We start from the raw sequence: 12,448 nt of genomic DNA on the forward strand, positions 1-12,448 counted from the left end.
TTCCTCTTTTCTTTCCTCATTTTTCCTCTTTTCCTCTTTCTTTCCCTTCCTTTTCTCCTTTTTCCTTCCATTTTTCTCCTTTAATTTTTCTTTTCCTTTCCATTCTTTCCCGCAGAAGTTATACAATTTAAATTCATTCTCTAAAGAGATGATATCTGTTCATGGCCTTATACCAGCACGGGTGGTTAAACAGGTTTATCTCTTCTGACAATGTCTCCTCCCTGGTTTTTTTCAGACACCGGGAAGGTTTTTGCATCATGTTTTGGTTAAAACTTTCATTCCCATCGGAGGAAGGCGCTGGCTGACTGCACTTCCCGCCCCAGGGATGTGCCTGCGGTGATCGGCGCGATGCCCAAGGAACAGGATCGGGATCGGGACCGGGCCGGCGCCTCGCTGTTCCCGGCCCCGCAGTGCGGCGGCACCCGGGATGGCCCGGGATCCTTCGGTCACATCCAGGGTGAGAGAGGCCGGGCTAGGGCGGATGGGTGCCCGGCGCCGTCCGTGCCCGGGAGCCCAGCCATCCCCTTCTCTTTCTGGAAATCGCTGATGGTTTCTGGCCGCTGTCTAAAATAACAAAAAAAAGAGAGAATGACACTACTCCTGGCCGAGGGGAGCGGTGAATCACGCCATGCGCTCCCAGGCTGTCTGTCACGGGGGGATGGAGGGGCCCCGGGCCGTGCCCCGTCTCCTTTGCCGCCCCACCCGCGTTCTCCGCGCTGAACTTTACCCGACTTCTCAGCCCCTCTCCGCCGGCAATCGGGCCCGCCCATCTGATGCATATTCATGAGGGACCACGCCCGAGCCCGCTCTTCATTGGCTGCTCCTCGCTCTCTCCCGCTCCCATTGGCTGGCGTCGCCGCCGCTCCGGGCGCTGGGCGGGGCGGGCGCGCCCGCGCCTCCCGGGCGGTGACTCACAGGGCGTGGAGTGCGGGTCCCGCAGCGGCGGCGGCAGCGCAGCCCGCGCCTCCCCCCGCTCCCGCACTACTCATTGTTCCGCCCGCTCCAGGCACCATGGACGAGCTGGACCAGTCGCCCCTGGTCTCCTCCTCCTCCTCCGGGCCAGCCCGGCCGCAGCAGCCACAGTTTAACTACCAGTTTGTGCTCGACGACGAGAAGGAGGAGGAAGAAGAGGAGGAAGAGGAAGACGAGGACGAAGACTTCGACGAGCAGCTGGAGGTGATGGAGAGGAAGCCTGCCGCGGCTCCCGCCGCAGCCCCGCAGGAGCGGCCGCCACAGCTGCTGGACCTCGGTGGCCCCGCTGAGCCGCCCCGCCCCGCTGCTCCGGAGCCGCCGCAGCCCGACTGGAGCCCCCGGGGAGCTGTGTCCTCTTCCTCCTCCTCTGCCACGACGCCGTCCCCCGCGCAGGAGCAGGTCCCGGCCCCCGCCCGGCCCGCGCAGCCCCAGCCGCCCAAGCCCGAGCCTGCTGTTGTCCCCCGGAGCAGAGGGTCCTCCTCCGGCTCAGCTGGTGAGTGCTCCCGCCCCGGGCCCGGGGAGGGCGGCGGCCGGCCGGGGGAGCCTCCACTCGAGCCGCTCCGGTCCCCGAGCCCCGCTGCCCCGCCGGGAGGTTCCCTTTGTCTGCCGGCCCTCGGCCGCCTCCTGCGGCATCGCTCCCTCCCCTCAGCCGCGCTCGGGCGCGGCCCCGCTCCCCGCGGCCCCGCCGCAGCTCATGCTGGAGAAAGGGCTCCCCCTCCCCTTTCTTTCTTTTTTTCTTTTCTTTTTTTTTTCATTATAATTTCTTCTCTTTCCCTCCTCCTCCCCTCTGTGTTATGCTAATGGCGGGAGGGGGAAGCGCCGCCCCGGCCGCCGCCTCGCACATGGGCCGCCCGGGGGCGAGGCCGCCGCCGCCGCCGCCTGGCAACGGCCGCGTCGCGGCGGGAGCGGGGGGCGAGCCCGGGGTACCGGCCGAGGCCAGAGACAGCGGCCGTGTCCGGCAAACCGGCTGAGCCCCGCGGGGACGGCCCTGCCCGCGGTACCGGCCGAGTCCCGAGGGAGCGGCCGCGGCGTCCTCGCGGCTCCGGCAGCTTCTCTCCCGGCGCAGAGCCCTCCTCCCCTCGCCGCATTGTCCCAGGCACGGTTCCCCCCGGGGCGGCCCGGCACTGCGGGTTTGGGCGTGGGAGCGCGGGGGAGGAGGGAAACATAAGATACTTGTAATCTTACTCATGTTTAACACAGCGCCTGGAGGGAGGGGCGAGGCGAGGGACTGCGGAGCCGCCGGCCCTCCACCTGGCCGGCACAGCCCTGCGGCCGCAGCCTGCGTGGGGACGCCGCGCCCCGGCCGCGGACTGCGGGGCTGAGCCCCCGAGAGGGAAGCGGTGACCCAGGGAGGAATGTGCGGTAGCACAAAGGGAGACCGGGCTGCTCGCTGCTCTAGGTGTGGCAGTCCTGGAGAAGAATGTCAGCCTCGCGTCCTGGATGGCCACGGCTTAGCCACGGCTGTCACCTGGGGCTTCTCCAAGGCGTCGCCCCGTAATGTGGGGGTTCGGTGGAGCACAGGGCTGTGGAGCGGAGGGCGTGTCACCCCCAACAATTGCTGGTGCTGCCCGATTGCCAGAGCCCTTCTCAGGTCTAATCCGGGAGCTGACCCGCATGACTAATGCCTTGCATGCGGATTGCGAGTGTGCTTTGGCTCCACTTCCCCTTAATTCAAAGCAGAGGAGCTGACTTGAGGCCGCTAAAACAGTGACAAGGAACGAATTCAAGTGCCTTGAGATCGTCATGGTGTGTGCTTACCTTCATTGCTGTTGTGGTGTTGGGATGTTGTAAAGATACAGGATTTTAATAATAACTAAACACCACAGTATGAGGGGCCACGATACTCAAGATCTAGTTTAAAAAAAATCTGTAGCAATACTTTTAAAAAAGGCCTGTCAAAACCTGAATTTAGTTTTTTCAGAGGAAGTTTCACAATGCCTTTTATTTGCATGTGTGATGGGACTTTATGGGTACTTGTGCTGTTGTCTTTCACGAAGCCTACTTTGTTTTGTTCTTCTGGAAGCTCTCTATGTAGCAATATGCCAAGGAGATGAATTTTTTTGTTTCCACCATTTGGAGGACAGATGATGACAAGAGCTTGCAACAGACTGAAGAGGAGGGATTCTATATGATGGATGAACAAAATTTTTTCTAGGCGTGTTCTCTGAGTGGAGCTCTGGATGGTTTAAACAGAACTGAATGGAAGAAATAGGATCTACCAAATCATGTTGCTTTAAAAAGGAGGGATGAAAGCATGTTTTCTGGAAGTGATTTGGATTTTTTTTCCCTCTCTGACCCCTGAAGGATAAGGCAAAAAGAGCACAGTAATTCCTGAAACAGTTCTGTGTTAGAGACCTAACTGTGAGAATTGCGTAGTATAGCTGAGAAGTGGCATCAAGGAGTGATTTTAATTTGTCAGTGATGATTAATTTAGGGCTCTGAAGTAAGGACTGGCATCTGGGGGAGGCCTGGTTTCCAAAGACAAGGTGTTGTAACACAATGCTCATCTAATGATGAGTTGAAATATTAGAAGCTCTGTACTTGAAACTCCTGCATGAGAGCAAATGATGTTGATAAAAGCATTGCCAGGTTATCTCACGAGTACTTTGGCCTTCTCAGATGCAGGAGCACTTAGTTCCATCATGTTAAATATCCATTTAAACATCAAATATTTGTTAGTTTTGCATTTAACAGTGGGTGTTAAAACTGTCTGGGTCAAGATATTTGGCTTGGTTTCAAATGAGTTCACTCTCAGTCATGCTGGGAGACTTGCAAAATGAATTTGCTGCCTGCAACTGGTGGCAGGGCGGCCATGGCAGGGACAGCCACGTGGCCCTGTGGTTTGCTCTCTGCACAGTTGTTGTTTCACTTACTTTGAGCTCTGCTGTTTGAATTTCAGGTCTAACTGAAGAATTGCAATTCACAGTCTAGAAATTTTGAAAAAAAATCTCTTCATATTTGAAATCCGATGCTTTCATTTCTGAGGATTTGAGGGAAATAACTTTGAAATTCTGTTTCCAGGAGGAGGAGAGTATGGCCTGTAGCAGAGAATAGTAGGGCTTCTTTTAGCTGCAACAATTGGCCATGGTGCTGCCTTTTGGCAGTGGAACAATAGCAAAAATGTATTGCCTGCTTGATGGCCCATTGAAATGGATTTTATGTATATATGGAGGTGTTTTTTAAAAAGAAAAGCTTTGTAATTGCTTTTAGTTACACACTTAAGAGTATTCAGTATCATTGTGACATAATTATATATAATGCAAGTCCCTGACAGGGTAACAGCAGCCTACCTTCTGAAGAGCTAATATAAATATTTGCAGGAGGAGAAAACAAGCAGGAGCTCTGCACTCAAACTTGGCTTCTCCTGAATGATTTCTGGCCTTTTTGTACTTGCTGTTTTGTGAGTAGCAGAAACTACAGTTCTGGCAAGATTACTGCTCAGATCTTCTGATTACCTGAATTTACATAGGGTGAAAAAAAAAAATTCAGAAATAGTTATCCATGGTCAAAGTAGTACCCCTTCTTTTTGGCTAGCTGCCCAAAGTAAGGATAACCAGTGTACTATGATGGGTAGATACCACTTTGCTTCTTCAAGCCCTAGATTCTGCAGCAAAAGGAGGCTCATACATCCCTTTCTGGAAGAGACTGGTGTGTTTTGGAGTTAAGCTGCACTTACCAGAAGGCTGTACATGAAATCCACCAGACTGGCCCTAGGCCAGCATGCAGAGAGAATAAAGATGTTTCCTTGTATGTCTGTTGCCTTCAGCTGACCTGGGTTAAACACATATGCAAACGTTGTGGAGGGCCAGTTTATTAATTAGTCTTGCTTTTCCATGTGATTATGTAGGGTTTTTTCTGGAATTCATCCATGCTGAGGAGAGGTATCAGGAAGGTTTGCCAGCCAGTGTCATGCAGAGGTCAGCAGAGCTGCCTGGAGCTGTCCCTGGCCAGGCTGAGCCCAGCCGCAGGAGGTGCTGAATAAATGCAGATCTATACTTGCTCTGCTCAGCCCAGTGAGAGCCTTTACCCTGCTCATCCTGCATTTGCATTTGATCCAAATTCTAAACCAGCAGATTTGCTCCTCAGATTTCTTTCTGTTGTGCTGCTGTGTCTGCATGGACTCCTTCAGAGGAGTTGTGTGCATTTTGAGCACAGGATGCAGCATGACTTGGAAAAAACAGAGTTGTCCTTGAATGCTGTCACTTGTGACTTTCATTTGCACCCTTCATTTATTACCCACTGTAATAAATATGTAATAAATAATTACGTACCCACTGATCTTCAGTGTTTCTCTGAGGTGCAAGACATTTTCTCTTCCCAAGTATAGTCAGCAAAGCTCTGAGGGAGGTGCTCATAACCTGCATTATCTAACTTAGAATGTGATTTTTTTGAAAAAATTCTGTTGTAGAGAGGAGAATAATCAGCAACTTGCCTGTATAGTAAACCTTCATATTCACATTTCATGTTTCCATCTTGGTGAGTTCAGCAAAGGATCATTTTCTTTATTCAGTTTTATTCATGGTCATGTGCAGTGTCCAGCACTGGGGCCTGCTTCTGTAACTGAGCTGGTGTCAGAGTTTCAGAAGCCAAGCAGCCCTGACTCTGGTAAGCAGGAGTGTGTGCAAGGACAGCCCTGCCAAGTTTGATGGTGTGTTTGCCTTGTGTGTGTGTGCCTGGACTCGCTTTCCAGGATAAAACCACACAGTTCCACCTACCCTATAATGATGGAGCCCTCAGGGAAGTTTTGGATTGCACTGGGAGTTTTCCCCTTGGAGATGAAATCCTCCAAACCACAGTTTAGGAGGCACTGAGGAGCTGCTGTTTGTTTGCCCTCCTTCCCCTCCTCCCAGCCTGTACTCAAGGAAGTTTCCAGCTCGGCTATGGAGCGACCACTGCCTTGTTGCATCACCACTGGTGGCCACAGAACCTCTTTCTTATCTCACAGATAACCACAAACAGCAGCACTTGTGGAAGCTGAGGGGAATGTTCAGGCTCCCCAGTCAGAGGTTTTCTCCAAGTTGCTGGGAAAGCAGATGTTGTGTTCATTTTTCATCCTCCAGTGCCCAGGATTTTGGAGAGCACTCAGTCCAAGAGCCTGGCTGCTTAGGAGGAGCCATTTAGGCATCAGTCTTCTTACCCCTGGAGCCCAGTTCCCATGCTGCTGGAATTCTGGGGGGTTCTGGTGGTGGCCACACAGTTTTGGGGGGATTTTGAGGCTTTTTGCCTGTTTCCATGTCCGTTCTGCCACACCCAGCTGCTTGATGGCTGTCCTGTGATCCTGGGCTTTGTGTGCTGGGAAGGAACAAAGGGTGGTTAACCTTCAACTGGAGCACTTGGTGTGCTGGAGTGATATTTCTTTGTTTTCTGTTAATATTTTGACAAAAGCTTCTTCTTTTTATTTGTGCTGGCAGGTTTCTATAGTAACTCTGAAACTCAGAAAAATTAGCAAAGCATAGTTCAATCTGAAAATGTCCTTTGGGTTCTAGTTTGGAGGCAAGGAAACAGTTCTTGGTTTTTTTATTGGCTAGAAAATGGAAAGCAACTTGGAGCTTACAGGTAAATTATCTTAAGATATTCAGAAATGCTTATACATGAAGTAGGAGGAAAATTGTGTAACTCTCAAGCTGCTTTAGAAATGAAAGAAAAAAAAGAGCTTTTATTGCCAAGTAAAAATAGTGAACTGTGAGACCTCAGTAGAAAAGTAATGTTTTAATGCAGTTTTTAAAAAAATTCTTTGTTTATGACCTAAAGTAGAAATGACTCCTGTGTATGATTTGGAAACACTGCGTGTTTTCTACTTATTCTGCAGTCTCAGTTTTTAGGGCAGCATAGGACAGCCAGAACTGAGCTCCTGCACTCCAGACAGATGACATGCTTGGTGGATGGCTTTTTTAATTGGCCTTTCCATCAATAAGAACTATTACAACAGCCATAAAATAATGGTCTTATTAATATTCACAAGGTCTGAGAAAATCAAATTATCTCAGTAGAATGTTTTTTATCTTTCAAATGGAAATAATCAATCTGCTGCCAGCCGTAGCTGTCAAAATATGAAGATTTTAAGTTAGGGTAGATTTTATGTTTTTAAATTACTGATTTTCCCCATGATTTTAATGGTTTTATCCCAATTTGTTGCTTTCTAATGAATAAAGAAAAATTACTTTTAATTTTATCTCCCCTCTCAATGTAGAAGTATTGGGAATACCAGTTTAACCTCCATGGTTTTGCTGGGAGACTTGCTTTGTGTCTGAGATGCTCCTAGCTTCTACTGGCAGCTTTTTAATGAGCAGGGCAATCATGTCATCAGCTCCATCAGCTAGGGAGAATATGTTAGCTAAGATGTCTTAAATGAGACACAAGACTGAGATAAATATAAACTTTCCTGTTGCCAGTTAAAATGTTCTCAGTCTGTCAAAATCCTCCTGCTTATCCAGTCAGCGCTGGTTGGTGACAGTTTTCCTTGAACCCTGCTCTCCCCTCTTTTCTGACAGGAGAGCAAATTCCTTCATGCCTGTCTGTGTGTGTGTCCCTGTGCGTGGCAGGGCGAGCAGTGCCAAGGAAAACAGACCAAGGAGCATGTGTGACGCCTTGCAGAGCAGCTTGGGGCTCAGAACACAAAGGAGCAAGCAGGAGAAAAATGGCACTGGTGGCACAGAGGCTCCTTCTTTGTGGCCTTCAGCCAGGTCTGCTCAGAGAGATGGATTTAAAGGGCTTTGAACCAAGGCTTCCTTTAAAGATCACAATGATAGATAAGAAAATTGGGGTTTCCCTGTGTATTTAAAAAAAAGAAATGGTTGGGCAAAACCTGTATTGAGGAAACTCTATTGTAATGCTGTTGATACCTGATCCCCTTGCGAGTCAGGAGGTCATCAAGACTCTGAATCTTCACATTGCTTTTCCCCTTTAATCAAAATATATTCCACAGATACTGATGGCTACACAAAGTCCATGTTCTTACTCTCTATATCTCATCCATCAGACATCTTATGCACCATTTTGTTTTATTTTGCAGACTGTAAGCTCTTGTGTCACAGATGGATTTAAAGGGCTTTAAACCAAGGCTTCCTTTAAAGATCACAATGATAGATAAGAAAATTGGGGTTTCCCTGTGTATTTTAAAAAAAGAAATGGTTGGGCAAAATCTGTATTGACCAAACTCTACTGTAGTGCTGTTGATACCTGATCCCCTTGCGAGTCAGGAGGTCATCAAGACTCTGAATCTTCACATTGCTTTTCCCCTTTAATCAAAATATATTCTACAGATACTGATGGCTACACAAAGTCCATGTTCTTACTCTCTATATCTCATCCATCAGACATCTTATGCACCATTTTGTTTTATTTTGCAGACTGTAAGCTCTTGTGTCAGAGGCTTGTCACACAAGGTAATGTGTTGGGAAGAGATGCCAAAAGAAATCAGCAGCATCTCGTCTCTATTCTTTAAAGATTATTTTAGTTAATAAATACATTCTTCTGCAATGATAAGGTTGCTCATCTAAATACTGCTTAATTTGTTTAATTGTGGGGAAAGCAGGGAAAAATCCATCTGTACAAATCAGTGAAAGGGAATCTTATGATTGGTATAATCTCTAAAATTAAATTGGATAATGTCTGCATAATGATAGGATTTGCATGGCTCTTTAGACCTCCTGCCTTTGAATAAGTTTTGATGTAATTACTCTATTTTTCTGCTTTGTGGCACTGCCAGAACTCAAATTTCTTTTTGTTATTTCAACTTATGGTTAAAGTGTCTGGGTCTTAAGGAAGAGTTACTTAGTTTTTAGAGGAATTATCTAGGTTTTTTTTGGTTACAAATGTTGCCAAAGACTGAGTGCTTGGATTTAAAGCTGTGTCTAGCTGGACACGTGTGTTTGCACTTGGCTACATTGTTTCTTTCTGCTTCTTTTTAATCAACACATTGAAACAGTATAAATTGCTGTCTGTAAATGATGAATCTGGGAATGCTCATGTTTTAGATGGTTTTAAATTAAGCTTTTGCTTTGCTATTAAACACATTTGATTTATATATTAAATATAGCTGTGATTGTGAAGTGGGCATTTCAGGCCATCAGAGGGGGGCTGTGAACAGTTTGGGTTAATTGTGGCCACCTGATTTCTATATTAAATATAGTTGTGATTGTGAAGTGGGCATTTCAGGCCATCAGAGGGGGGCTGTGAACAGCTGGGGTGAATTGTGGCCACCTGACTTCAGTAAAGGAAGGCTTTGCCCACCACCTGATGCTAATTTGGGTAATAAAGCAGAATTTCTGTGCTTGGAGTCGGTACCTTGCAGGGGGAAGGTACAGCCAAGGTGTGTGGTGCTGAGCTGTGCCATTTACTCCTCCCTGAGCTTTGGGAGGAGAACAGAACAGGAGCAGAACAGTTTTCTCTTTGTTCCTGAGAGGGTTTCATTTCCTCGTGCTGAGCTCCTGTGGATTGCTGGGCAGGGAAAGGTATGTGCATCCTGTTTGTGGGAATTCTGTGTGCTCTTGGTGTGAGAGGAGTGAAAAGTTTCTCTGGAGCTGAACTGGGGGACTTTTTCCTCTGTTTGTTTAGTTTTGCTAACAAAAGATGCCTGATAAAACGCTGTCCCTGCTGTGAGGGGATGAGGGGTGGCACTCGGTGGATGAGGGACTTTTAGCAGAAAGTGGCATTAGAGAAGCACTCTCTGAAATGCTTTGGCTCCTGGCCCTGGTGTTACCGACCAAAATGGTTGCAAGAGCGAGGTGAGAATGGTGGCTGTGCCTGAAGTGTTTAATGGCCTTTTGGAAACACCGTGGTGGTGGGCTCTTAATTTGGCAGCCTGGGAATTGTAACGGGGAACGTTGTGACAGAGCCAGGATTAATTTCTCTTCCTTGTGTCCCTCTGTCCATGCTTTGGTTGGCACTTGGGCGTTGCAGGGGAATGGAGCTGCCTTTCTGTTCACTGAAGAGCTGATCAAAAGGAGAAGAAATGCACGCAGCTCACCTCTGTCCCGGTGCTTTACAGGGACAGCTTGCCTCAGGTGGAGCTGTTTTAAAAGAGGAGAAGCTGTGAAATTGGACCATGTAAAAATGATATTAAAAAAAAAACTTACACAAACCAGTTGGATTATAGATTTCTGCTTAGACAACAAGAAAATGTTATTTGCTGGAGAGCTGTTTGCAGAAACAGACGATTTAAAATGCTCGTTTGAACTTGTTTTCTTCATGCACTTCAAATAGTGCAGCCCAACTCTCCCTGCAGGTGATGCGTGATTCCACTTTGCAGTAATTGCCATGAAGGGCTGAAATGACCTACAGCTGGGTTTGTTAATGATCAAAGGTCTTGGCTCCTTTTGTGATCCCAGCTGTGATGCCCTCAGGGTGTCCAAAATGGAGCTCCATTTTCCCCTTTAAATCTTCAACAACTCCCATCTTCTGTAGCAGCCTGCACACTTTCCTCCTATGATTTCCAAATAATTTCCTAAACTGGAAACTTCTCTTTAAAAACTTAGACCTGTAACTAAAAAGAGCCAAATGAGAAAAACTAATGAGTTGCTGTGACTCTGCAGCTTGATCTAATGATGTGAAAAGGTGCTATTAATAGTTAATGTTCTTCATCTTGAATGGTTTAAATATTTGGTGAAATCCCGTATTTAGAACAATCACATCATAACAGGAGATGATTTAAATGGAGTTTGTGTAGGCAGCTACTTTTCTCAGGAAATTCTTGTGAAGTTGTGTGCCCTTGTTTTGTACTGCAGTAGGAAATTAGGCATCTGAGAACTTGAAATAATTAACTTTTAAATGGCCACATGTGTTGCTAAACAGCTTGAGATAGAAATGCTGCTGGGGCAGCCTCCACTGTGGGCACATGAGCAACTTGGTTTGCATTGAAGGAACAATTTCTCTTTCATATCTGCCCTGGAGGGGTTGCTGCAAATGGAACTTTTCCATGACTTGTGAGTCATGTCACAGATGCCATTCCTTGGAGTATTAATTTTCCTCTGTTTTCCTTTATTGTTAAATATTTATGTTAACAGGAGAGGCCTTTCACAATGTCCCACTGTGGGAGGTCTGTGAGGTAAAAGCAGTCCCTGGCCTGTAAGTTGGTGTCTTGCTCATTTCCTAGGCTTGCAAAGGTGAAATGGATTCTTCAACTCCATTTTTGCTCATTTTTTAAGACTAGCAGGCATTTTCCAGCAATCTAATCCAGGAAGTGGTTTTGAAGCTCTGGAGGCTGAAACTGCCACTGAGCAGCCTAATGCAGTCTCCTGCCAAAGCCGAGCTGGGCAGCAGGTGAGGTTTGCTCAGTGTTTCTGTGGGTTTTGTCTGGTTTAATGCTGAGCTCATACACAAATTGAGGAGGGCAGCAGAACAATAAAGCTGTGTCAGCACAGTTCTGCTGCTGCTGACTGGAAGGAGACACATGGGAGCAGAGGGAAGGGTCCTCCACTTACACAAATCCAGTGAGGAGGGACAGGAATTGTTCTGGCTAGACTGAAGTCCTCTGCTTTCCTTTGGCAACTATGTTTTTGGGGAAGCAAAAAGGCTCTTTTCTCATAAATTGCTTTTCTTGGAATTGTCAGTTTACTTACTCAATTTTAAACATTTTTCTCTGGAAATATTTGGAAATAACTTTCATTAGTTGTGTGAGAAATCTCCATTTATTTCTCTACTTTTAATCTGAGATTTTGGTATTTAAATGTGAAGTTTTATGCTGGTAATGTCAGCATCTTGTAACATCAGCAGTTAGTGGGAAATCAGCAAAAATTAAAATGAGGGTTTAAAATTACACATCTTTGTCACGCTGGTGTCAGGTTCTTTATTTTTAAACAACACTGAAATCTGATTCTCATTGAAGGACGTTATATTTTAGCTGAAATCATAATGCAGTTTTAAAATCTGAGACTTCATGCTAATGAAAGAAGCAACAGGACTATTTGTAGGTGATTTGGTTTTGGTTTTGGGGTTTTTTTAGGGAATATTTAATTTGCATAAATCCAAGGTAAAATTTGCAGAATGTTTCTGGTTAAAACCAGGCACAAAAAAAAGTTCTCTAAGAGCCATCAATTGGAGTGCTTCAGTAACTCATATAAAGTGGTACCACTCATAAATAAGAGGTCAGCCTCTATCTTGGCTGCAATGCTGAAAGAGCTTTACTAACTTGCATCATTATGAATTTTTGGCTGAAAAACTTTAGAGTAAGAACTCTTTCTGTGGAGATTGTGTTCATTTTGAGGTCTCATTCTTTTGTGTTTCATGAAACAAAATCACAAAATTTGTCTTCTGATGTAAGTGTTAACTGAGCAGTTCATCTTAGTGAAGGAGTTTGAGTTAGGATTTGTAAAAAGTTATGATTTGTAAGAAGATCACTTAGATTTTTTTTTTCTGTATGTATTTGGGTGAAGATTTTGTAGTGAAACTCACTTTGTATGTCAGTTAAGGTGTTTTGAATATCTGCTTTTGCTTGGCAATATTGTTGCTCATTGTGTTCAGAAGTTTATTTACTGTG

General features: G+C 46.4%; 1 protein-coding gene across 3 annotated transcripts in view; it reads left to right on the top strand.

The window, feature by feature from the left end:
* Window positions 1-899: 899 nt before the first annotated feature.
* The window catches only part of RTN4 (reticulon 4), a 41,068-nt gene continuing 29,519 nt past the window's right edge, over window positions 900-12,448 (top strand). The window contains exon 1 of one of the 3 annotated variants that reach the window (XM_071449319.1): window positions 900-1,465. In XM_071449319.1, the coding sequence (XP_071305420.1) occupies window positions 1,012-1,465 (454 nt within the window). In that variant the 5' untranslated portion in view covers window positions 900-1,011. The remainder of the gene's footprint in view (window positions 1,466-12,448) is intronic. The other 2 variants (XM_071449237.1, XM_071449408.1) reach the window with 2 other exon arrangements.

The sequence above is a fragment of the Agelaius tricolor genome, unplaced genomic scaffold, assembly GCF_023055355.1.
Source record: "Agelaius tricolor isolate 1412-34295 unplaced genomic scaffold, bAgeTri1.0.p SCAF_1, whole genome shotgun sequence".
Classification (NCBI taxonomy): domain Eukaryota; kingdom Metazoa; phylum Chordata; class Aves; order Passeriformes; family Icteridae; genus Agelaius; species Agelaius tricolor.